Consider the following 25,028-nt stretch of genomic DNA (forward strand, 5'->3'; position numbering starts at 1 on the left):
GTGTAACAATTTATATATTTAAAAAATTTTTATTTTATTTTCTTTCCTTTGATTGAATATCAGTGTATAATTTGTATATATGCATTATTTTGTATGCAATTGCATGTGTATGTGCTCGTATATATAAACATGTACCAAAATGATGACGTAAAAGCTGCTTCACTAAATTTCAATTGGGTATTTATATTTATAGTTAGCCAATAAAAATCTCATGAATATACGCCATAATTTTTCAATTTTTTAAGGTGTATATACTTAAAAAGATACATGTATCTATATATATAAGTATATATCATGATTATGTTGAAAATTATAATTTTATAGTCAACAGGAAAAATGTTTTTTATTTATATAAGATTCATACGGTATTATCATGAAACTAAGCTCTATGGATATTGCAGAAATCTAGTCAGACTGGTAGCTCAAAACAAAATATCCCTGAAATGTTACTAATCGCAATGCTAAGAATATCCTTATTCTTTCATCGATGAACGAACTTAACTGTCATATTTGTAGAAGTTAATATTTTTGAAGTTATCAGAAGTACTTATTTTTATCTACGTAATTAATTGTTGTATCATCGCATTAACAGTTCAATATATATATACACACACACACACATACACATATATTAATTTTTTTATATGTACATATATGAACTCAGTTCTTATTCCAGATTCGAGGTATATGTTGTTATTCTATTAGTGAGGACATCGATTTAGAGATCATAAAAAGAAATATATTAAGTTTCAAGTAATTTCAAAATCGTAACTTCCTCAATATTATACTGCGATCGCGATCTCAAATTTATGCGTCTGTATACACATGAAGTATGACATTCGGTGACGTTGGACAACTGAATTTTGAAGGTTGATGATTGACAGAAGATCTTGTAACGATCTATGATATAGTAAATTATGTTAGTGCACATGTAGAAAAGTGTGTACTATTTATTTTATCTGTATTCTAATTCTTTTCGTTGTTTGATTGGAACGACATTAACATTTTTTCGTAATCAAGGAATAAGATTAATATTTCTTTTACTGTATAGCAAAGTAAAGGTTAGAAAAAAATCCATCCTTTATCATTATGGCTTCAGGAACTATATTGGCGGTAAGATAATAATGTGAAATTAAACAGAGCTTAGATATTGATATTATTGCAATATTTGTAGAAAGCTATTGAGTTAGTAACAAAAGCAACAGAAGAAGATCGTAAGAAAAATTATGAAGAAGCTCTTAGACTATACGAACATGCTGTGGAGTATTTTCTTCATTCTATCAAATGTATTCATTTTCTAAGAATATATTTTGCTATCTTATGCGAAATAATTTGTTTAGTAATATTATAACAACAAAATATTTTCTAGATGAAGCACAAGGTGATAGAGCTAAAGAAAGTATAAGATCAAGATGTTTGCAGTATCTTGAAAGAGCAGAAACATTGAAAGCATATTTGAAAAAAAGTAAGAAGAAACCGGTAAAAGCAGGTGAAGATAATGCAAAGACAGAAGATAAGAAAAGTGATAGTGGAGATAGTGACACTGACAGTGACCCTGAAAAGAAAAAACTTCAAACCAAATTAGAAGGAGCAATTATTATAGAGAAACCAGATATCAAATGGAACGACGTTGCTGGTCTTGATGGAGCTAAAGAAGCTTTAAAAGAAGCTGTTATCTTGCCAATACGATTTCCACATTTGTTTACCGGAAAACGTATACCTTGGAAAGGTATTTTACTTTTTGGGGTAAGTTTATTCAACATATATATAATTTAAGATTATGGGCTGTACATGATAATATTATATATTTATAATAGATCATTATGTTATTAACAATATATATTGTTTAATGCAGCCTCCAGGTACAGGTAAATCATACTTAGCAAAGGCAGTAGCAACAGAGGCTAACAATTCTACATTTTTCTCTGTTTCATCTTCGGATTTGGTAAGCAAGTGGCTAGGTGAATCTGAAAAACTTGTGAAGAATTTATTTGATTTAGCACGTCAACATAAACCAAGTATTATATTCATTGATGAAATAGATTCACTTTGTTCATCTCGCTCTGATAATGAATCTGAATCAGCACGAAGAATTAAGACTGAATTTTTAGTCCAAATGCAAGGTACATAAAAAACTTCTTGGAATGTTATAATATAATTTAAGACTTGGTACAGATTTCTAAATTTATGTGTTCTCTATAGGAGTGGGTTCAGATAATGATGGTATATTAGTTTTGGGCGCAACTAATATACCTTGGGTATTAGATTCTGCTATTAGAAGGAGATTTGAAAAGAGAATTTACATTCCATTACCTGAAGAGCAAGCACGTGCTGTTATGTTTAAACTTCATCTAGGAACTACAGCACATTGTTTATCAGATGATGATTTCAAAAAATTAGCAGCTGCCACAGAGGGTTATTCAGGAGCAGATATAAGTATCATTGTCAGGGATTCTCTTATGCAACCTGTGAGACAAGTTCAAACAGCTACTCACTTCAAAAAAGTAAGAGGGCCATCTCCAAAGGATCCATCCGTTATAGTAAATGATTTACTTACACCATGTTCTCCTGGAGATGCAGATGCTATTGAAATGAGTTGGATGGAGGTAGATGGTGATAAATTATTTATTCCTCCTGTAACTATGGTATGTACATAATTAGTTCTTATGCAAAATATCTTTAGACAGTATCTATATATTTAATATTATTCATCTATGATACTTACAGAGAGATATGCAAAAATCTTTAGCAACGACACGTCCAACAGTAAATGAAGATGATATGGCAAAACTGGAAAAGTTTAAAGAAGATTTTGGACAAGAAGGTTGATCCTTGGATACTTTTTATGATGTAAATTAATTCTTTATAAAAGCATACTCTCAGTTATACGTGCTTGCCTTGTTAATCTTTGAGAAGCAATTATACTTAACAGTGTTTGTATAAAGATATCTAAGAAGAAGTGCATACTCCTTTATCTTTCATCTGTTCTATCTTATTATAGAAAAATGATTAATTCACTATAGGCTACCAATCTATAATATTTACTAAAATTTCTTATTATTATGCACTAGTATATAACATGCAAAATGAATTATATTTTGACATAAATAATTATTAAATTTTATCTATAAGAATTGTAGATTATTGTTCATTCTAATATGCAAAACAGAAAAGTAAATTTTCAGTATGATGGAAATATATAATATTCTACTTTGTAAAAGTTATTGTTATATCTAACAAATCAAGTATAAAATACTAAACTTATTTTACTTTTCTTATTTCATTTATATACTTATAAAAAGTAACAAGAAAATAATCGCTATATCATTAATATATAAATCGAATGCTTTATTTGGTCAAATGTTTTGTCTTTGTTTTATTTTTTTTTTTCTTTTTTTTTTTTAAATAAGCATCTTATGATAGATATATTTTTACAAATGCAACATATAATATGATAAATTTGAAATATCTGTAATTTACTTGTCTTATTTTTTAATGAACTTTGCTCTGTAAACTATCCACTAAAATTCTGCGTTTACTTAATATAATATATTATAATGCGTGCAGATAGATTTAATTACTAACTATTTTAAGTATGATCAGGATGAATTTCAATGAAGAAATGTCACAAGTTAAAACACAAATGCATAAGTATGTAAACAAATAAAAATATAAACGATTGGTAATCAGAACACTATTCCCGTGTAAATCATGTTTATTGTTATTGAAATAAATAACAATCTATACATTGTAATAAAGGGAGAATTTACAGTGGATTAAAGTTTTTCTGTAACTTGTAAAAAAGTAACAAGGTACATTTTTGTAATCACGGAGGGCAGTGCCTTAAAAACTCTGAGTCCATATAAACGACAGTTATTGTTATATCATCACGAAATATTCGTACCACTTTGCTTGGCAATGTTAGTAACTGCGATAATTTCCCGTGATCTATACCAAAATCTGTACCACCAAGAGCATTTCTCAATAAGTGCGTTGCCGCATTACTATCAAGAGGTTTTTTTTTTAAGCCCTCTTTACGCTGTAGTAACATTTCATTTATATCGGATAACTTCATGTTTTTTCGAGGTAATCTTAATGGATTTAACGTAACTTTTCCGCTTATATGTTCTCCTACTAAACGTACAGCTTGTAAAGGTGATATTAAATCCCACAATCCATCGCTCGCTATTATGAGAAACTTGTCTCTAGGTGTCAACCTATGATACTTTACTTCAGGTTTTGCTATTAAGTATGGTGGTGTATGATAATTTGGTGGTATTGCATTTTCGCCAAAGATTGGTACTACTACTTGTTTCATAATCATTTTATTCCATTTATATTGAAAATCACCAAGACAACGAAGAGGTGCTAACTGCCCAAGTAGTCGTTCCATTTTTATTACAGTAGATTTTTCTTGGGGTGGATGTTCTGACAAAATCCTTTCAACTTCCGCTCGATTATCAGTATTGTGTTCTGTAGTCATCATTTTTGCTGACCACACATCATTTTCTGTAAAAACATTCACGAAAATTCACAAACTTTTTGTAATAAAGTAAATTTTGCACATTTGGATATAAGCTTCAGCATATCATGTCTTTATAAGGACACATACACACTCTGGTGGCTTTTAAATTATTTTTAATAGAATTTAATTTTTATATTATCACTTTCATATTGAGTCATATAACATTCATTCAAGTATATATATAAAGCCTGCAGATAAATATATAATATTGTCTACTGTCTTGTATATACTAATTTTATTGTTTAATAATGAAGTAAAAAACAAAAAGATAAATTTTATACCTGAAAGTACACCAAGCACTGCTTGACAATCTCCTACACCAGCTACATGCAAATGTGGACCATCTATATGTGCTACAGCTGCTACAGCTCCCGACATAGCAACTGCTAATGTTCTTGCCGCATCTTTATTATGTAATTTTAATAAAGCTTCATTAGATAAATCATTATCTAATCTGATAAATGCATTCTCCAATGCTGCTTCCATTTGAAACTCTTTTGTAGATCCATTTTGTAGATCCTTCAAAAATGTTAAAAAGCTGTCTCGATAAAGATCTTTTATTTCAGAAACTAATTCTACTTTATCATTGAAAGTTTCTAGTAGTTCTAATTCCTTATTGGAATTAATAGAATCCAAATATTGCCTCAATAGCTTAGGAGGAAGTAAACATGCAGATATATAATGGAACAGTCGTTTTGATATTACTTGTGCACAGGCACCACCGCCATGACCATCAAATACTCCCAATAATAAACCTATGAAAGGATAATTAAATATAAAATAATGGTTTAATGTCTATTAACACATAGCAATGTTAGGTAATGAATGTAAAGAAAAAAATAAAAAGAAAGAATATCATATGCAAAATGAACATATATTTGTCCGATTATACATGATCTTTTTTATGTATGTTATTATAATGTATAAATATATTCTACATGCAGTCAAATTTAACTTATGGTTAAAAGTAAACTTAATTATAATAATATAGTAATATATATATCTTATGAATTAAAAATTTGTTATATATATATACTATGTTTATTACCTTTCGTTAATAAACATTGTCCTTCAGATCGTGTGTCTTCAATAGGATTATTGGATGCTAACTGATTAGAATCGTAATACTTCACAGAAGATGAACCAGTAAATTCTTTGGTAAATTCATTGGCTTGTAAGACAGCAGTAACCTATATCAGAAAATATTTATATTTTTCCAGTAAATTTATTTTATATACAAAAATAAAAATAAATTACTCATTACCTCTTGAGGTGTAAGTCTTGATACTGTGGCATACAGTCGATGTTGAATGTTGCTGTTACTACAGTTACATCGTCTAACTGTTGCATTACTAAAACCTTTTAAAAAACGTCCAGTACCTTTCTGCAAAACCATCCTATCGTCAAATATTGGTACAACGGCTGTACTCTTACTCTGTTGCTTCTGTTTGACCTCTACTCTTCCAACACATTTTGTAATTTTATTGATTTTAATGATTATAACAATTTGTTTTTTGAAATTATAAAAAGAATAAAAATCCGTACTATCCGAAACACATTACTTGCTGTAAAAATGATATAGATTTGTATGCTGGATTGCACACAAAAATATAAATATTTCCTTGGATAAAATCAATTTTTGTTCATTCTTCCTGAATAACTATTCAATATAATTTATGTTTATTCAAGATCTATAATATGTTGTTCGAATTTCAGATAATTGCTGATATCTAATACAGGATCTGTTCAAAAAGGATTCAAAAGATGACAAAAATTGTAAAGTATTATGATATTTTAAATTAAGTAATAGCAAGCAGTTACATGTGATTACACATTCAATAACATGTGGTTATGCGTAGAGTAAAAGACGGTCAGGGAACTATTAATGGCACATTTAAAGTTTGTTACGTTATGTACGACTATTAGAGTGCCAATAGTTTCAAAATAATTAATATCATTCTTAAATGCCTATAATAATATTATGTTTCTGTAGTTAACACATAACAACATACAATAAAACACAGGGCAGTGATGGCGCAGTTCGTTTTTTTTGTTACGTTTGAGTAAATGTTTTTCGTGGGAAATTAGATTTTTATGAATTATATTTTGGAAATTTTCAAAAAATAATGAGAAATACTAAATGTTTCGAAAAAAAATTCTCCAATGATACGATGATAAGTTTACATGAAAAATAATAATAAAGTTATAATTATCAAAATATAAATATATATATATATATATATACTTTTTATAATTCAAATAATCAGTAATACTAAAAGCGAGACAAGGAAAATGATACTCTGTTTACCTAATCTTATATACAACACAAACAAAAAGAAATAAAATTGAATTTATTTTAATAACATCTTATAAATATATTTTAAAGAATACTTTGGTAAATGTATATATAACTATCACTATATTTAACGTAGACAATAACATTAAAAACAGTTCAAAGAGGATATCTAAAGATAACCTATATCGTAGATAGCACTTTTTTGATCAAATAAAATTAATGATTATTAATTATTTATTTATATTTATATGTTTTAAATAATAATTCATAACAATAATAATGATATTTTGTACTTCAGATATATATTATTTCTGTTAATTTCAAGTAGAAGACTTTGCGCCCTTAAATATCACGAAAATATTTTTACAATGACTATGTAAATATTTTATACATGTATATATTATACATATATGATATCTATAGATATAATATGTATAACCTAAACAAAAGCATTAGCTATTTGTAATTATTAAAGGACTGAACAGAATTGCCAATCTTATCTGTCAGTTTTATATCAAATAGTTATAGAGATTTAACATTATAATAATAAATAAAGAAATGGCTAATATACCAGAAAGCGCATTGATTGCTGCTCAGAAAGCTGTGCAATTTGATAGAAATGGAGAATATAAACAAGCCCTATATTACTACAAAGTAACAGTAAAATCTCTTGATGGATTATCCTTAGATGCTGCATATGATCAGAAGATTACAGATTATCGAGAAAGAATATCTGCGATTCAACAATTAAGTAAATATATTGTTACAAATAGAGATAATGATTTATATTTCAATTATTAAATAGCAAAGATATTAAATAATGATTAATTTTAAATTATTAAACTTATAGTTAATGAGGAAGATGAATCACATGGTGCTATTAGTCAACAAAAGTCTGATCTTCACAGGTGTGAATTTTTGATAAGTCAAGCACTTGATGCTGATGAAGCAGGTCTTAAAGATGTTGCTTTGAAATTATACACAGATGCTGCTGAATTGGGCCTTAGTGTAGTAAGTATATATAATTATATTTTCTAGCAAAATATAACTTTACACAAGTGTACTTTTATCTGTTGTATACATTGTAGAAAATAACTACTTCTGAAATAAAAATAAAGTTAAATAATTTAATCCGACTTGCTCTTGAGAGAGCAGAATCTTTAAAAGGTATTAAAAAAGAAACTGATGATTTAGATGATATTATTAAATCACTTCAAAATTTACAACCTGTTCCTAATGATGATCCTTCAGATACAGTCTCATCATTAAAATCTTCTACTACAAATGCAAGTAATTATATTATGATATATATAAAAAATTTATATGAAACATGCCTATTGAACAATGTAACGTTTAGTATTTACAAGATAAATTTTTAGGACATCAAACAAAACCTTCACTGCACCGTGGAAGTAGTGCACATCTTAAAATAGCAAGTGGTAGTACCTCTTATACGGAAGAAGAAAAAAAAGTTTTACTTCATAGTTCTCATATAAATGATAAAGAATTTGTACCTTTTATGGATGTTGATTTATTGGAGAGATTTCAATATGCTATACCATTTACTGATAAAGATGGATTATTGGCATTAGCTCCTAAACAGAAAACAACTTTTGCAAGATGGTGCCGGCCTGAAGAATTATTTTCTGAACCTAAAATGTTGATGGGACATTATGTTGACTACTATAGCATTAAACAAACTGTCAGTTATATTAATTATATTAATATGTACAATTATCCAACCATAATTTTTATTATATAAAAATATGATAATCATGATCATCATTTGCTTATATTTTAGGTCATATCAGATTGTTCATTTGTAGCTTCTCTTGCTGTAAGTGCGCAATATGAAAAGAGATTTGGTCGTAGGCTTATTACATCTATTATTTATCCAAAAAATAGGAATAATGAACCAGTGTACAATCCGTTTGGTAAGAAATTATTTATGATGATTTTTATAAATTTGTCATTTTTTATGGAAAAAAATGGAAAAAAAAACAATGGTTTTATATTAGGAAAGTACATGGTAAAATTACACATCAATGGCATTCCTCGCAAAGTAATAATAGATGATTTGTTACCTGTAAATCGACATAATCAGTTACTTTGCTCCTATTCTAACAATCGCGGTGAGCTATGGGTTTCTTTATTAGAGAAAGCATATATGAAAGTAATGGGTGGTTATGATTTTCCTGGATCTGGTAGTGTAAGTTTTTCTTTCTTTTGCTTAAAGTGATTGAATATAACATATTGAAAATAACAGTGATATAATACTTAGGATATATTTGTTGGTTTTGCATAAATAATATTAAATATATACATACAATTCGTTTATAAAAAATAAAAAATACAATATTTTATAGAATATAGACTTACATGCTTTAACTGGTTGGATACCTGAGAGATATGCTATAAAACCAGATGATCCAGATTTTAATAAAGATGGTTTCTTTGAAACTCTAAGATTGAGATTGCATAAAGGTGACATGCTTGTCACAGTTGGTACAGGACAAATGTCAGATATTGAAGCAGAAAGAGCAGGTCTTGTCTCTACTCATGCCTATGCAGTATTAGATGTTAGAGAAATAAATGTAAGTCTTATTTTAATTTATTTATATAGATTTTAATATGTACATTATATAAATATAAAAATGTTTTATATTTAAAAATTAGCTTATTAGAAATTTACTTAATATTATTAGCATAATAATCATCTTGTTCAGGGAGTTAGACTTTTTCAATTGAAAAATCCATGGTCGTATTTGAGGTGGAAAGGAAATTACTCAGAATTGGATACAATGCATTGGACTCGTGAATTAAGAGAAATATTGAATTATGATCCAGATTCTGCATCACAATTGGATAATGGAGTTTTTTGGATTGATTATGACAGTATATGTCAATTTTTTGTTGTCTTTCTTATCAACTGGAATCCTGGCTTATTTAAATATACTTACTGCATTCATCAGTGAGTTTAATCTAAATACAATTATTTTTTGTAATGTTTTTAACATAGTAAAATAAAATCTTATAATAATTCTTTTTTTTCTACAGAATGTGGAATGCAGGAATTGGACCTGTAAAAGATGTGTATAATATAGGCGATAATCCACAATTTTTACTTGAAGTGCAAAGTAATACGACAGGAGCAGTATGGATTCTCTTAACAAGACATATTACTGATATAGCTGATTTTCGAGAAAATAAAGAATATATCACAGTATTAATATACCGGAATGACGGTAAAAGAGTATATTACCCAGGTGAATAAGATAATTAAGAAACACGGAAAATGTATTTATGTTATGATATAACATGTATTGTAATATTAACATGTTATAAATTTTTTTAGATGATCCACCACCGTATATTCACGGAGTAAGGATAAATAGTCCACATTATCTTTGTAAAATAAAATTAGAAAATAACAGCGATACACAATACACTTTGGTTATATCACAATATGAAAAAACACATACGATATATTACACTTTACGTGCGTATGCAACATGTCCTTTCAAATTATGGCAAATACCTCAGTTATATAAATATGAAAAGGAGGTAAATTATAATTTATTTCGAAAACTATTTTCATATAGCAAAGATCACAATTTTATCTGTATATTTATATTATATATATATATATTATAAAGAAGTAAATATCTCAGATTACAGATGGTCAATGGAAAGGGATTTCTGCAGGGGGATGTTCCAATCACACAACTTATCCTAATAATCCATATTATCAACTTGATTTGGAAAGTACTGGGGATAATAATTATGTATTAATTATTTTAAAAGGACCTAAAGAGTATCAAATAGGTTTTGACATTGTTATGGTAACTATTAATAATCCAAATGCAGAGGTGTTCAAATCAAAAAATTCTGGTTCATTTCGGTTAGTATACTTAACAAAAAGTGATACTATTTTCCACATTATCATTCAGAAAGAATAGTCAATACTATATAGAATTTTAAGTTTTTCTGTTATTTCCGGGAAGTATTAAAATATATTTCATTTTAGGCCAGGATTTGTTTATTTAGAATTAGAAAGAGTACCAGCTGGAATGTATCATATTATTCCATCTACGTATCTCCCAGGACAAGAAGGCCCATTCTTTTTGATATGTAAATCATCTTGCAATTTATTTCTTCGTCGAATTCAGTAATTAGTCATTGTAAAAATATCTTTGTTGAAAAATGGATTTCATTCTGTTTATTCAACATTATCTATTATTAGATGCAAGTGATATTTCAATCATACAAAAGCTTATATAAATAATAATTTTATTGCACGATTTTATTGGACTTATCTGCTTGCGTCTCATCTATTATTATAAAAAAATAAAATAAAGAAAAAACAGAAGAAAGAAGAAACAGTGTGTTGCAAAATACCTCTATTTTATAATTCAAAGTACAAACAAAAATAAGAATAGATTATCAATATCTATATTTTGATATTTAGAAATCATGACACTTGAATTATATATGAAAAAGAAATTATTTTATATATTTATGTTTACTAATAAATCTTACATATTGTTGTGAAATATAATATCTAAATTTTATAATCCTTACTAGACCTATAATTATAGTCGCGTAATATATACATTAGGGTAATATCAATTTGTCAGTGAGCACATTTATGTAGAAAGGTATTTTTTAATGAAAATTGTAATTAAAAATTGTAAGACATTTTATTTCTCTAGTAAAATCAACTCTATTACTCTATAATACAATACAAAATACTACATTTCATAAGTTCATACAGTTTAGCAATATTAATGTTAATGCGCAGTAAAATTCTTTTTTTGCCTGGTAAATTGTTTCATTTTATTTTCATATCCAAAATTTATAATTATTTAATACGTGATACTGTGTTATTGAATTAAATATATTTTTATCACATGTTTATAAAAATCAATGTTAATATTCCTATTTATTTTATTGCAATGTTTTTGTTATTTTATTAACATAGCTTGGATATATCATATTATTAAATAATATGTTGAGATGTAATGTATATTTACATGATTATTGAAAAATATAAGTTACAAAAGAATATAAATAATTATACAAAAATATACATTGAATGATTAACATGATTGTACCAAATAACAGAAATGTTATGATTGTTTAAAAAAAAGTATAATCAATGGAAATTTGACTATATATTAAAATGGATGGATATATATGTTGTTTTTTCATAAGTTTTCAGTGCATACACAGAAGGCACTATTGTGTGGGTTAAAAAAATGACATTATCTTATTTACCTTCATGTAATTTTTTTTGTTTTTTTTTTTTGCTGTTGTAAACATGATATGCAGTGTATTTTGGATTTTTGATTCAGTTATGGTTTTAGTGGATGTAAAAGTTTCTCATATACTGAAGATAAATAGTTATTATATATAATAAGTGTACTTCCAAAACTATTATAATGAAGTAATAGCACATGAGTTTTTCTTAAACTCTCTAATGTTTTGTATATGGAAATATATAAATTACAAGTTTGGACATGTTTGAATTATTTTATAAATATTGCATTATTACGTTAGACAAATATAATTAAACTTTGAACTGTTGGACGTTTTTCAAAATCTTCAGTACTGATGTACAGTTACTACAATTTTCAATCCTTATATTATACTTATATAATATTTTAATGTTATTATATAATAATATGACAAATTTTATATTCAAATTAAGATTAGAATGACTTATCTAATGGTTTTAAAATATTTTGGCTTAATTTATCCAAAATATATGTTTTACTGTATTAATGAGATTACATATACAATTGTAATATTTTCGCAGAAAATATATGCATACTTCATTGTATGCAACCTACAAATTATATTTCTGAATATTTTTTTTTGTTAGAAAAAGCAGTTATAAATTTTCTAATGATTTTCTTTTTGTTTTTATACTGCAATAATTTATTAATTTAAATATTTTCTTTTTATATGAGGCATATAATGGTAATTAGTTCCAAAAGATCTTTTCTATAGTTATAATAATTTTTCTCATTTAATATTCGAATAATTATAAAATTGTATATAAACCATCTATTGTATATTATGTTAAAATTTTCAAAAGTGACATGTATCTACGCATGTTGCGTATATATGTATATAATGCACCGAAAACTTAACCTCAATGATTTTTGTATTAGTTAAATTTTTACTGGAAAAGAACAATTTGTTATATCAAGATTAAAGATTGTGTAACTTTACTAAGATATTAAAGAGTAAACAATTAAAATATGTTTATATCTCTGTCTTCATCTACTGAATTCTGGTAGTGGTTTAGCTATACCCTCGTTGTAAGCTTTGTGAACTGCTTCACATACAAATCTATATTGACTCTGCAATCAATAATAGCAATACTATGAAATATCATTGCACCTATAGGTGCAAATGATAATAATATTATTTTTACAATAATACTAAAACAATAAAAATGTTTCTTAATAAATAAAATGTTTCCATGTTTCAATATTAAATACAAAATATATGTAAGTAATATAACAAAATATATATATATATATACATGTATATATATATATATATATACATAACTTACAGCATTCTGGATCATCATTGCTCTTTGATCGCGCATAGAACGTACAATATCCAATGGATACACTGGTTGATTGGCTTCGATAAGGCATAATGCAGTTTCCATTAATACTAAAACTCCTGTTCTGCCTATTCCAGCAGAACAATGTACAACAGCTGGTTCTACTATGCCTGTACGTGCTGCTCGAACTTTTTCTGTAAATGTAGTAAATTGTTTCCAATCACTGGGTACACCATGATCTGGCCAGCTGCAATATTGCATATGTGTTATATCTCTTTCTTCTCCAGTCTGCAAATTACAAAACAATATAATAATTTCTGAATTTCTTCCTCCTAAAAAAAATAATACAGACTTTACTTACATTAATGTCTCTAAGTATAAATTCACGAAAAATGAATGTATCTTCTACATTTTCCACCGTACATTTAAGTGTGAGATTTCTAAAACTAAGAGTTTCATTCAAAGCAGGCCAATATTGATGACATTTTGCTCGACCTCGTTCAACTAAAGTTGTTAGCATTACAACGAGAGTACTACCAGCTTCTAAAACCATTTGCCAGAAATCTGCAACGGTGGTTGACAAAGGCCCTTGCGTAGCGATATATCTGTTAATAATACCTGATCCTGGTATTTCCATATTTACATAATTAGCATTGATGTAATCGCCATTTGCCGATCCCATTAAAATGACTCTCGTAACATCATCTATGAGGCATAATCACATAGCCTTGATCATTTATCACAACGTTTACATACAATAATTATAATGTTTTATATAAGGTAATGCACATACAAACAAAGAAAGATTTTAATATCGATTAATATATCTTGCATCCGTCATACATACATGGTGAAATGTCGCGATAACGATTTTTGTTCTGATTTTCTGGTTTTTTGGATTCGAGAGAAGTCAATTCAGGATTTTTTCTATATAACTGTTCATATTGTGCAATTAAGGCTCCACTAGCCAGACCATCGGCAAGAAGCAACATCGATTGCGCTAATGCATCAGAACCAACGGCTGCATGTGGTGCATCAGGTACATACCTTTAACATATAACGAAAACAAATTTGATTGAAAATAGTAATTAAGATTAGTTAATGCATATATTGGATACCTGTAAGGAGGTTCTTCTTCGGATGTTTCATCGGTCCCAGCTAATGCGTTGTACAATGCATTGGGTCTAACTGTTAATGTAAGTTCTCCTGTTCCAGAATCACGTGACTGACGAATCAAATTAACAACATGTTCGTGTAGTAAACCGTTTACGTCAATGCCATTAATAAAAACAACCTAGACATAATATTCATTAAATAAATTATTTATCAATACGATAATATTTGATAAAAAAAATTGTTATTATGAATTTTAACTTGATCTCCTTCATTCAACTTGGGATAACAACGATCAGCAGGCGTATTTGGTGCAACTCGAGATACTAAAATAGGCATATCAAGGTCTAATCCACCCTTTACGTTAAATCCGAAACGACCTTGTTCGTCGGGTGTCAATGTTATTGTAACCAATCCATCCTCCAATATCTATAATTGTTACATTTGTTTTATCACCAAATTTGATTGAATATATTTAATATAATTCTTTATTTAATTTATTCACCTGTGGAGGTGGCGAACTTGTTGGTTCACTGTAGTCAGGAAGATCATAAATATTTTTTTCAATAATTGTATCATCATCTGCATAACTAAGTACTCGAGATCCTAACATTGGAGAAAATGCATTATTCTGTGTATGAGTTCCTGTTAAATCCTCTCGAAGAGACAAAAAACCACCTTCACTGTAAATTAAGATAAAATATAATAAAAAAAATAAGAAAATAAAATAAAAGAAGAGAAAAAGCATTTCTAACTCATCACTTTGGTTCCCTTCACCCCATGCTTGTCGAGGTTCACGAGCACCTAGAGATTGCACCTTATTATCATAAGGACGAGGCGGCCTACCAGGAGGTATTATAACTTTCCCTTTATCTTCAATAATAGGAGCTGTTGTAACCCCATGTACCAAACGTTTACTTGGTGATCTATAGAATGATTAAAAAAAATATATCTTAGTTTTAAGGATAATTAAGATGATTACGATTTGTATTAATTGTTTTATATGTATTACCTAATAAATGTTCTTTCAACTCGTGCTCGATGTTTTCCATCTTCAACAGTTTGAAATTCTGTACGTCCTGAATAAGTAAATCTACTACTTAATGTAAGCGGAAACCGCCTTGGCCGTAATTTTGGACTGTGAAGTCTGAAGAATGTATGATGTTCGACACAAGCTTTCCATAAATTTTTAGAACTACGATAAGTCTGCATATTGAAACCTAATAAAGTATCATAGTTTTCCGACTGTAAACAAAATAACATATTTTATTACATATTTAATACTTAATATATAAGGTAATAATAATTATTCACATTAAATCCCGTTTGTAGAAATTTTTGAGATATACCTGTTCTCTTCTAAGTTGAATAAAAAATTGTTTACGTTTGAAAGAAATTTTTACAATTTTAGACCATGAGAATACATTAATTTTTATGCCATTTTGGAATACTACTAATCCTATTGACGTAACACCTAGTTGTATTTCTTTATTTGTTGAATCCTGAAAAAATATAATCATTATATTATCATTAGATTAAATCATTAAATTATTATTATTATTATTATTATTATTATTATTATTAGAGATATTTATATATGGTTATAGAATATATACTAATAAGTTACACCAACCCTTGCTTTATGTAATTCTACTCCATACATATCAAGCCGTTTAGCATGATCCAAAAAATTAAATTCTGCATCAGCTGGTAGCTGACCTCTGCAAATAAAAAATGCATATAAAACAGAAATAACAGGATAGGTATTTTTATAAAATCAATTATTTCCCAAATCAATTAAATATTTTATGATATAAATGTACATAAAAAAAAAGAAAGAAAAGAAAATAATTAATCATTTATGTACTTATGAAGTTTATGTAATTCCGCTATTTTTTTCTCCATTTCTTCTGTTTGCCCTGGTATTAATTGTAAATGTGAAAGATATCCAGGTCCATGTTCATCTGGATGATAATCGCCTAATTCTGCTGCAAGTTGCATTAAAAATAATATTTAAATGTTACTTTTTTATTTGCTTATTTGAATATATATTAAAGTAGATTTATTGTAAAGAAACCAAATATGCTTACATTGAACGGTATAACTTGCTATAAGACAAGCAGTACTTGGTGGTACTTGTAATTTTCCTAGAAGAATATCTTTCCGTATTTGTAAATAAAATTGATATCTAGTATATTCTTCTTGCAGTTTACTAGGATCTGATACATAAAATTTTACTCTAAAAAAAAATTGTCCACCTAAAATACATAATCGTTTTCAGTTTCTATATAATTCATACTTCTTTCAGTTCACGTATAATTTATTAATATTAACTACTTCATGTGTCAGTACTTTTGTTAATGTATGACGTGATATAAAAATTATCATTAAACAAAACATATTACTATAATCAAATGTTAAATATAGAATTATGATCTTTACCCTTACTTCTTATCTGCTTCTTCATTGGTTTTGTAGGGTCTAACCATCTCTACAATGATAAGGAATGATATCTGAAGTAGAATATTTATGATACATGTTTTTCAAAAAGATATATAAGAATTTACCATCGTATCAGGTGTGGTTGTTGTTGTTGTAGTACCATTTTCTGAATATTGTAGGCCAAAATAATCTTTCTCCACAAGTTCTAAGTGATGGAATACCAAATCTAATAAAGTTTGTCCTTTTGCCCTTTTCTACAAATTATTAATCTTAATAATCTAATGTTTTGTAAATTTTCGAATTATAAAAATAATAGAAAAATAATGAACTTACATCCAGTTGAAATGTATGCTGAGAATCATCAAGAAAAATAACAGTTGCGGATAAAGACTTTAATCTACGATTTCGTGCTAATTCAGCACCACGAACATGGTAGCTCCCACTGGAGCCACTCAGTGCTCTACGGGATACACTTTCAATCATTTCAATAATTTGAATACGTGTCAGCCACCTTCTTGACACCACTTTTGTGCTATACCACCTACCTATATTACAAAATAATTTTATCAATAACATTTTTTATAACTTTCATCAATAATATTTTTTTTTTCTTTTTTATAGAAATAATTATGTTCTATAAATATGTACATTACATTCTCTAAACATAGTCAAAGAAGAATATTTATGAAAATTCTACGTTTATATTCCAACAAGATTACATAAGCAAATTGATGCCAACCATGTGCCAGAATAATGTAGAATATAGTATTCCGAAAATAGGTTTGTGGAAAAAAGAAAATACTTGAATGAGAAATTAAAAAATTATTTCAAATAAAAGTACAAATATTTAAATATAAAACTTAACAAATTTAAATATACAATACTTACAATCTATACAAACAATATGATTTTTGTTATTAATAATTCAATAAATAAATAATACAAATTTGTACTTACATTCATCATACGCTGTGATACACTCAAAACCGTTTATTAGATATGATTAATTGCACAATATAAAAGAATTGTCTTTGATTTATAAGGGCTAGAATGAACCACAGTGGTGCATAAATTTTTTTCTAATAATCATTGGAATTTTGACTGAAACTTTTTTTCTTTTTAACCCTTTTCTCATATTTCTATATTTAAGGCTACTTTTTTCTTATGATTAATCACTTATCATCTATAAAAATAAGAAAAAATATTATTGTAGCACAATATACTCAATACGGATTATTTCGATCACTGGGAAAATTGTTTGAAAATCAAATACGATTCCACAATATTTGTTTCACTTTACTCACACTTTGATTCGTATAATATCAATGAACAATTCAAAGAAACAATTATATTTATTAGGTTATTATTGTCATGAATATTTCCTAAGTTTTATCATTATTAAAGTAATATACGCATTATTGGCATAAACAGTTTACATAAAATCACCTATTTCAAGAGTTTTGTACTTAACAGGTTATAACATTATTTTTGTAAAAAGAGACGTTTCACCCTTGATATAAAACTATCAAGAGATAGAAGTTTATAAGTAAATTGTAACATATACGTATATACTGTAAAAATAATCAGCCATAGTTGCCATAAACTTAGAAAAATTATAGAAATGAAAAAGAATTAAATGTACCTCTGTACATTTTACGAAAGTTAGATAATGTGGGTCAATTTTTTCTTTATTTCCAATAATAGACGTACAGTTAACACGATTGATTCTTATAGTAACTCTACGTTCATTGGTTAATATCGTTGGAAGAAAAATAAAATTCTCCAACCATTTTCAATATTGTTCATATGTCTTACGTATTAAATACAATATATAAATGTGAATTTTTATTTAAAATATTTCTAATTAAACATTAAGCATTTTCAATTAAAAAATAAATAATTGCATTATTAATAATTTTAATATAGTATAAAAAGTTCGAAATGATTTGAATATTTTGTTAAAATTTGCTTGAATCTCATTGGTGCTTTAGTTCACAGAAAGTAAAAGCCAATCATAGATCGACCTCGATCAACCAATGAGAATAGCTGATAATCGGCATTATTTTACCGTTTTTCACCGTTGAGAATATGAGAGAGGGGGGTAGAATCACGGTTTCTAAACCATAAAACAGACACTACGCACAAAATTATTCCCGCCGCGTGGCTCGTAGTTCGTGGATCGTAATTTTGCGGTTTGGTTATAAATCCCGCCATATCCGCGTTGATAGACGAAATTTAATAGCATTTCGGGTTTACAAGAAATGAAAAAGAAAATGTAATAGAAACCATATATTTAATATTGTCTGAATGTTTCGTTGTTCATTGTTATCGCTACAAGCCATCATTGTAATTTTATGTCGAATTGATTTCGTTACAGCGTGTGCAACATTTAGCAAGTTGAAAACAAGATATGGCAAACGTATCTCTTGACAAAGAAACGTTTTTTCGACGCATGAAGCGTCTTTATGCTGCGTGGAAGGTAAGACCGGTAGATTATGTTTATTATGCATTCAATCATACTGCAAACAATGAAAATGTTTTAAGAACAAAATTTGTTTTTTATTAGGATGGAGAAGCGGGTACTGATGACAGTTTTAGTAAAATGGATTGCCTTGTTTCTGCAGTCGGTACAGATGAAGATATCGTCTATAGTAAATCTACAGCATTGCAAGTAAGTTTACAATTTTATTTTTTACCATTTAATAACTTTTGATAAAGATATTGTTTTATATGTAGTACATTTAGAAGCAAATGATTTAAATTATATATGTATATAAAAATGTTAAATTTTTGCGTATATATATATTCATAATTTAATTATTATGTTGTTTGCTTACTTGTTTGTAGACATGGTTACTCAGTTACGAGCTTACAGATACAATAATGGTTTTGGCTGAAGAGGTTATTTATTTTTTGGCGAGTAAAAAAAAGATTGAGTTCTTACGAAAAGTTGAAAACCAAAAAATAGAAGATACAGGCGTGCCTCCAGTTATGTTACTTGTTAGAGATAGAGTAGGCACATTATATATATATATATATTTATATATTTTAATTTTTATCTTGGTAAAATTTTAGTAAAACATAATTAAGAAATATTAATGTATCTATGAATATATTCTAGGGTGATGAAGACAAAGCAAATTTTGCCAAACTTATTGAGATAATAAAGCAGAGTAAGAAAGGTAAAACATTGGGTGTATTTTCAAAAGAAAACTATCCAGGTGCCTTCATGGATGCATGGAGAGCATCTTTAAGATCTGAATCTTTTGATACGGTAAGATTTATTATTTCATTTCTATACAATGCATTATACAAATAAAAGATTAAGATTTATCTTTGGTATTAATTAAATCAGGTTGATGTAAGCGCTGCTGCAGCATATGTAATGTGCCCAAAGGAAGAAAGTGAGATTCTAACCATAAAAAAAGCTTGTTTGGTGTCTGTCGATGTTTTTACAAAGTACCTTAAGGATCAAATTATGGAAATTATTGATTCCGATAAAGTATTTCATTATATTTGTTATATTTTGAAATATATATTTTTCTATATATTAATAAATTTAAATGTTTCAGAAAGTCAAACATTCAAAACTGGCAGAAGGTGTGGATACTGCTATAACAAATAAGAAATATGTTACCGGAGTTGACGTAACTCAAGTTGACATGTGTTACCCAGCTATTATACAGAGTGGTGGAAACTATTCCTTGAAGTTTAGTGTAGTTAGTGATAAATATACTCTCCATTTTGGTGTGATCGTTTGTTCTTTAGGAGCACGTTATAAATCTTACTGTTCAAATATAGTTAGGACATTATTAGTTAATCCTACAAAGACAATAGAGGTATGAGTTAAAATTTTAGAATGTGAATATATGGTTGCAACATATAAATGTAATGTATGAACTATTTTAGGATAATTACAACTTTCTTTTACAATTAGAAGAAGAAATACTGAAAAAGCTTGTTGCTGGTACAAAATTAAGTGATGTATATGAAACAGGTGTAAAATTTGTTAAGGATGAAAAACCTGATATGTTGGATCATTTGACTAAGAACTTCGGATTTGCAATGGGTATTGAGTTTAGAGAAAGTTCATTATTGCTAGGTCCAAAAACGCATGCTTTGGCAAAAAAGGGTATGGTATTTAACATCAATGTAGGTTTAGGCAATCTTTCAAATCTAGATGCCACTGAAAAAGAAGGGAAAATTTATGCCCTTTTTATTGGTGATACTGTCATGGTCAATGAGGTAATGTCTAATTTTATATTATTTTTCTTTAAACAGAGTTTCACTATACAAGTGATAAATATTAGTAAATTATTTTATACTTGTATATTTTAGGGCCAGCCTGCTACAAATTTAACACCTTCCAAGAAGAAAGTAAAGAATATAGGTATATACGTTAAAGACGATGAAGAAGAAGAGGAAGAAGGCAGTGGTAAAGAGAATGAACATAAACCTGAAATATTGGGCAGAGGTAAAAGAACAGCTGTTATAGAGTCAAAATTAAGAACAGAACATAGCTCAGAGGAAAAAAGAAAACAACATCAAAAAGAATTGGCTCAACAATTGAATGAAGTTGCTAAAGCACGATTGGCTCAGCAATCTGGCGGAAAAGAACAAGAAAAAATACGTAAATCAACTGTATCATATAAGAGCTTAAGCCATATGCCACGTGAGCCAGAAGTGAAAGAGCTAAAGTTATATGTTGGTAAGATTTATGAATTACATACTATATCTATAAGAATTAATTAAACTTGATGTACATAATATTAATATTTTTTTTTTTCTTATAGATAAAAAGTACGAAACCGTAATTTTACCAATTTTTGGTATTCCTGTACCTTTTCACATATCAACAATCAAGAACATTTCTCAGTCTGTTGAGGGTGACTACACTTATCTTAGAATAAATTTCTTTCATCCTGGTGCAACAATGGGTCGTAATGAAGGAGGCTCGTATCCACAACCTGATGCAACTTTTGTAAAGGAAGTGTTAGTATTATATAATAAATATATATTTTAACTTTTCTAATAATAATTATCAATATATGTTAATAATATTACTATTTTTGAATGTAACTTATTTTACAATAATTTTAGAACATATCGAAGTACAAATACCAAAGAACCTGGTGAAATTTCTGCTCCCTCGTCTAATTTAAATACAGCATTTAGATTGATTAAAGAAGTTCAAAAAAAATTCAAGAATAGAGAAGCAGAAGAGAGAGAAAAAGAGGATTTAGTAAAACAAGATACATTAATACTTTCACAAAATAAGGGTAACCCAAAGCTAAAAGACTTATATATTCGACCAAATATTGTTACTAAAAGAATGACAGGAGGCTTAGAAGCTCATACTAATGGGTTTCGATATACTTCTGTAAGAGGCGATAAAGTTGACATTCTTTATAATAATATTAAAAATGCTTTCTTTCAACCTTGTGATGGAGAGATGATAATCCTTCTTCATTTTCATTTGAAGGTACATACTAATCGCAATAATATGACTCTGATTGTGAATAATTTTTTTCTAATACATATTTTATATTTTCAGCATGCTATTATGTTTGGTAAAAAGAAGCACGTGGATGTGCAGTTTTACACAGAAGTTGGTGAAATCACTACAGATTTAGGGAAACATCAGCATATGCATGATCGTGATGATCTTGCTGCAGAACAATCTGAAAGAGAACTTAGGCACAAATTAAAAACAGCCTTTAAAAGTTTTTGTGAAAAGGTAACATTATTATAAAGGTAACTTATTTGTATTATTATTTATTCATATTTTTAATAGGTTGAAGGTATGACGAAACAGGAAATAGAATTTGATACACCTTTTAGAGAATTAGGATTTCCTGGTGCCCCATATCGAAGTACTGTACTTTTACAACCTACTAGTGGATGTTTAGTAAATCTCACAGAATGGGTATGATATTATTTTACTTTCATTTATTACATATTTTTATATTTCAACATGATTAGAGATCAAAGTTACTATCACATTAAATTTTGATTAATTTTAAATTGTAGCCTCCCTTCGTCATTACATTGGAAGATGTTGAACTTGTTCACTTTGAAAGAGTACAATTTCATTTGAAAAATTTTGATATGATTTTTGTTTTCAAAGACTATCATAGAAAAGTTGCTATGGTTAATGCCATTCCAATGAACATGCTGGACCATGTCAAAGAGTGGTTAAAGTAAGTTTTTTTTATTTATTTCATATGTATTTTTCTATACGCGCATATATGTTGCCAATAATAACTAATATTTTTTTCTTTTCTAGTTCCTGCGATATTAGATATACAGAAGGTGTACAATCTTTAAATTGGACAAAAATTATGAAAACTATAACAGATGATCCAGAAGGATTTTTCGATAGCGGTGGTTGGACATTTTTAGATCCAGAAAGTGATGCTGAAAATGAAGAGGTTGAAGACGAAGAGGAAGAAGAAGATGATGCTTACGAGGTTTGTGATATTCATTATTAATGAATATAAAATATTAATAATTGAAAAAAAAATTAAAAGTGATTTATCTTATGAAGAAATATTTGAATTTTCTTTTAGCCATCTGATCTAGACAGTGAAGAAGAATCTGATGATGATTCAGAATATTCAGAAGCATCTGAACATTCCGATAGTGAAGGTAATTCGAGAAATAATATATTTTCTTTAAAAAAAAAATCTATTTGCACAAAATTATTTTATGAAATTAATTTATATTTCATTTACAGAGGAAGAATTGGGTAGTTCAGAAGAATCTGGTAAAGATTGGTCAGATCTAGAACGAGAAGCAGCTGAAGAAGATAAAGAAAGAGGGGAGGGACGTTATCGTGACGATTACAACTCAAGTAAAAAAAAGAAATCGAGTCGTAGACAATCACCTTCACCAGCAAAAGACAGGTATGGAAATAACAAAATTGTTACTAAACTTAATTGAATATTATATGCAACGTGATGTGTTGTAAAATATCGTATTTATAATTATTTTAAGGCACAATTCGAAACACAAAAGTTCTAGCAATTCCAAAAGCAAAAGTTCATCGAGCAGTAAAGATAGAAGATCATCGGATAAACACAGGTAAAATAGTTTTAAGAAATAAATATAAACAATATATATTCTGCATTATTTTCTAATGATATATGTATACATATATACATTCCTATTACATTGAGTTGATAATTTAATAATTAAAGAACGGATCGATCGCGGAGTGGGGGATCACACAAGAAAGTGTCTCCTTCTAAATCATCTAAACACAGGTGATTACCACCAATTGTGATTGTTTCATAATTATTATACTAATGATGATTTTATTTTTTCATTTTTGTCATATAGCCCCAGAAAAAGTGATAAGCACGATAAACATGATAAACATAAGTCATCGCACTCTTCTTCCAACAGTAAAAAGCGGTCACGGGAAGACAGTGTAGACAGAAGTGACAAGGGGTCCAAAAAATCTAAGTAAGTATTTGTGAAGATAAAAACTTACATAACAATTAATAATTACTGATTTAGAAAATATATATAGGTGATTTAGTACATTCTAATTATGTAATTTTATCATTCTAATTATGTAAATTTATTATAGGAAGTGAATCTGAAAGGGAACTGTGTATTGAAAATAGAACACTTGTATGAACTCACATACGTGTTGGACTTAAGTGAAGCTTTGTCATCTCTGGTTTGGAAAGTAGACAGTATGCCTATAGGGATAGTACATTTTCTTGCATTGAAAACACCTTTTTAAGGTGTTCAAATACGTGTATACGTGCTGATGTTGAATCCAACATACACAACAGCAACAATATAACGAAAGCCAATTGATGTAAAGTTGTATGCAAACAAATTTTTGTTATTGGTCAACAATTGTACATAAAAGTATAGTTTTTACCTCTAATAAACATATACAGTCAGATATGTATACATCGTACCTCAACTATTGGTATTATCATTTTCAACCTATAAATAGTAATGACAGTACTATTTGTATTCCCTAATTATTTTTTTTTCTCTGTTCTCATGTTGCTACTGTATATTATTGTAAGAATATTTTGAGATTATTT

At 27.9% G+C, this 25,028-nt stretch overlaps 5 protein-coding genes across 19 annotated transcripts; 3 read left to right on the top strand and 2 right to left on the bottom strand.

Moving 5' to 3' along the window:
- Window positions 1–398: 398 nt before the first annotated feature.
- Window positions 399–3,781, top strand: LOC124952474 (vacuolar protein sorting-associated protein 4). Of its 3 annotated transcripts, none has more exons than XM_047502413.1 (7): window positions 399–543; window positions 677–1,113; window positions 1,175–1,286; window positions 1,370–1,746; window positions 1,856–2,123; window positions 2,203–2,645; window positions 2,728–3,781. In XM_047502413.1, exons 2-7 carry the CDS (start codon window positions 1,090–1,092, stop codon window positions 2,827–2,829), a joined length of 1,326 nt encoding a protein of 441 aa, XP_047358369.1. In that variant the 5' UTR covers window positions 399–543; window positions 677–1,089; the 3' UTR covers window positions 2,830–3,781. The 3 variants fall into 3 exon arrangements, with proteins under 3 accessions (XP_047358369.1, XP_047358370.1, XP_047358371.1); XM_047502414.1 differs by having other exon boundaries at window positions 443–561; XM_047502415.1 differs by having other exon boundaries at window positions 465–939; window positions 1,052–1,113.
- Window positions 3,698–6,715, bottom strand: LOC124952471 (pyruvate dehydrogenase [acetyl-transferring]-phosphatase 1, mitochondrial). 6 transcript variants are annotated; one of them, XM_047502401.1, is made up of 5 exons: window positions 6,538–6,715; window positions 5,790–5,980; window positions 5,574–5,715; window positions 4,807–5,280; window positions 3,698–4,509 (listed from the first exon to the last, which is right to left on the bottom strand). In XM_047502401.1, the coding sequence occupies exons 2-5, from the start codon at window positions 5,919–5,921 to the stop codon at window positions 3,827–3,829; spliced, it is 1,431 nt and encodes a 476-aa protein (XP_047358357.1). In that variant the 5' UTR covers window positions 5,922–5,980; window positions 6,538–6,715; the 3' UTR covers window positions 3,698–3,826. The 6 variants fall into 6 exon arrangements, with proteins under 6 accessions (XP_047358357.1, XP_047358355.1, XP_047358356.1 ...); XM_047502399.1 differs by having other exon boundaries at window positions 5,790–6,267; window positions 6,347–6,715; XM_047502400.1 differs by having other exon boundaries at window positions 6,088–6,715.
- A 76-nt stretch (window positions 6,716–6,791) lies between these two features.
- On the top strand, window positions 6,792–11,646 carry LOC124952468 (calpain-7-like). Of its 6 annotated transcripts, none has more exons than XM_047502388.1 (14): window positions 6,792–6,920; window positions 7,120–7,572; window positions 7,672–7,832; window positions 7,910–7,988; window positions 8,073–8,111; window positions 8,189–8,523; window positions 8,623–8,755; window positions 8,840–9,030; window positions 9,188–9,415; window positions 9,548–9,792; window positions 9,879–10,087; window positions 10,177–10,385; window positions 10,493–10,722; window positions 10,849–11,646. In XM_047502388.1, the coding sequence occupies exons 2-14, from the start codon at window positions 7,380–7,382 to the stop codon at window positions 10,991–10,993; spliced, it is 2,397 nt and encodes a 798-aa protein (XP_047358344.1). In that variant the 5' UTR covers window positions 6,792–6,920; window positions 7,120–7,379; the 3' UTR covers window positions 10,994–11,646. The 6 variants fall into 6 exon arrangements, with proteins under 6 accessions (XP_047358344.1, XP_047358345.1, XP_047358341.1 ...); XM_047502389.1 differs by having other exon boundaries at window positions 8,201–8,523; XM_047502385.1 differs by having other exon boundaries at window positions 7,910–8,111.
- Window positions 11,647–11,790: 144 nt separating this feature from the next.
- LOC124952215 (tyrosine-protein phosphatase non-receptor type 4) lies at window positions 11,791–18,546 on the bottom strand. Of its 2 annotated transcripts, none has more exons than XM_047501757.1 (18): window positions 18,264–18,546; window positions 17,917–18,142; window positions 17,293–17,504; window positions 17,085–17,213; window positions 16,960–17,008; window positions 16,608–16,775; window positions 16,385–16,505; window positions 16,151–16,238; window positions 15,867–16,019; window positions 15,530–15,762; window positions 15,273–15,443; window positions 15,023–15,200; window positions 14,779–14,946; window positions 14,523–14,698; window positions 14,252–14,451; window positions 13,766–14,109; window positions 13,408–13,692; window positions 11,791–13,189 (listed from the first exon to the last, which is right to left on the bottom strand). In XM_047501757.1, exons 3-18 carry the CDS (start codon window positions 17,440–17,442, stop codon window positions 13,106–13,108), a joined length of 2,697 nt encoding a protein of 898 aa, XP_047357713.1. In that variant the 5' UTR covers window positions 17,443–17,504; window positions 17,917–18,142; window positions 18,264–18,546; the 3' UTR covers window positions 11,791–13,105. The 2 variants fall into 2 exon arrangements, with proteins under 2 accessions (XP_047357713.1, XP_047357714.1); XM_047501758.1 differs by having other exon boundaries at window positions 16,966–17,008; window positions 18,264–18,543.
- Window positions 18,547–19,075: 529 nt separating this feature from the next.
- LOC124951970 (FACT complex subunit spt16) lies at window positions 19,076–24,901 on the top strand. 2 transcript variants are annotated; one of them, XM_047501133.1, is made up of 21 exons: window positions 19,076–19,234; window positions 19,337–19,438; window positions 19,526–19,630; window positions 19,807–19,971; window positions 20,081–20,233; window positions 20,315–20,461; window positions 20,532–20,798; window positions 20,869–21,204; window positions 21,298–21,667; window positions 21,753–21,951; window positions 22,060–22,441; window positions 22,514–22,696; window positions 22,754–22,885; window positions 22,990–23,159; window positions 23,246–23,429; window positions 23,529–23,607; window positions 23,696–23,864; window positions 23,956–24,042; window positions 24,159–24,224; window positions 24,301–24,426; window positions 24,554–24,901. In XM_047501133.1, exons 2-21 carry the CDS (start codon window positions 19,370–19,372, stop codon window positions 24,558–24,560), a joined length of 3,396 nt encoding a protein of 1,131 aa, XP_047357089.1. In that variant the 5' UTR covers window positions 19,076–19,234; window positions 19,337–19,369; the 3' UTR covers window positions 24,561–24,901. The 2 variants fall into 2 exon arrangements, with proteins under 2 accessions (XP_047357089.1, XP_047357090.1); XM_047501134.1 differs by lacking the exon at window positions 24,159–24,224.
- The last annotated feature ends 127 nt before the right edge of the window (window positions 24,902–25,028 follow it).

The sequence above is a fragment of the Vespa velutina genome, chromosome 10 (genome assembly GCF_912470025.1).
Source record: "Vespa velutina chromosome 10, iVesVel2.1, whole genome shotgun sequence".
Taxonomy (NCBI): Eukaryota; Metazoa; Arthropoda; class Insecta; order Hymenoptera; family Vespidae; genus Vespa; species Vespa velutina.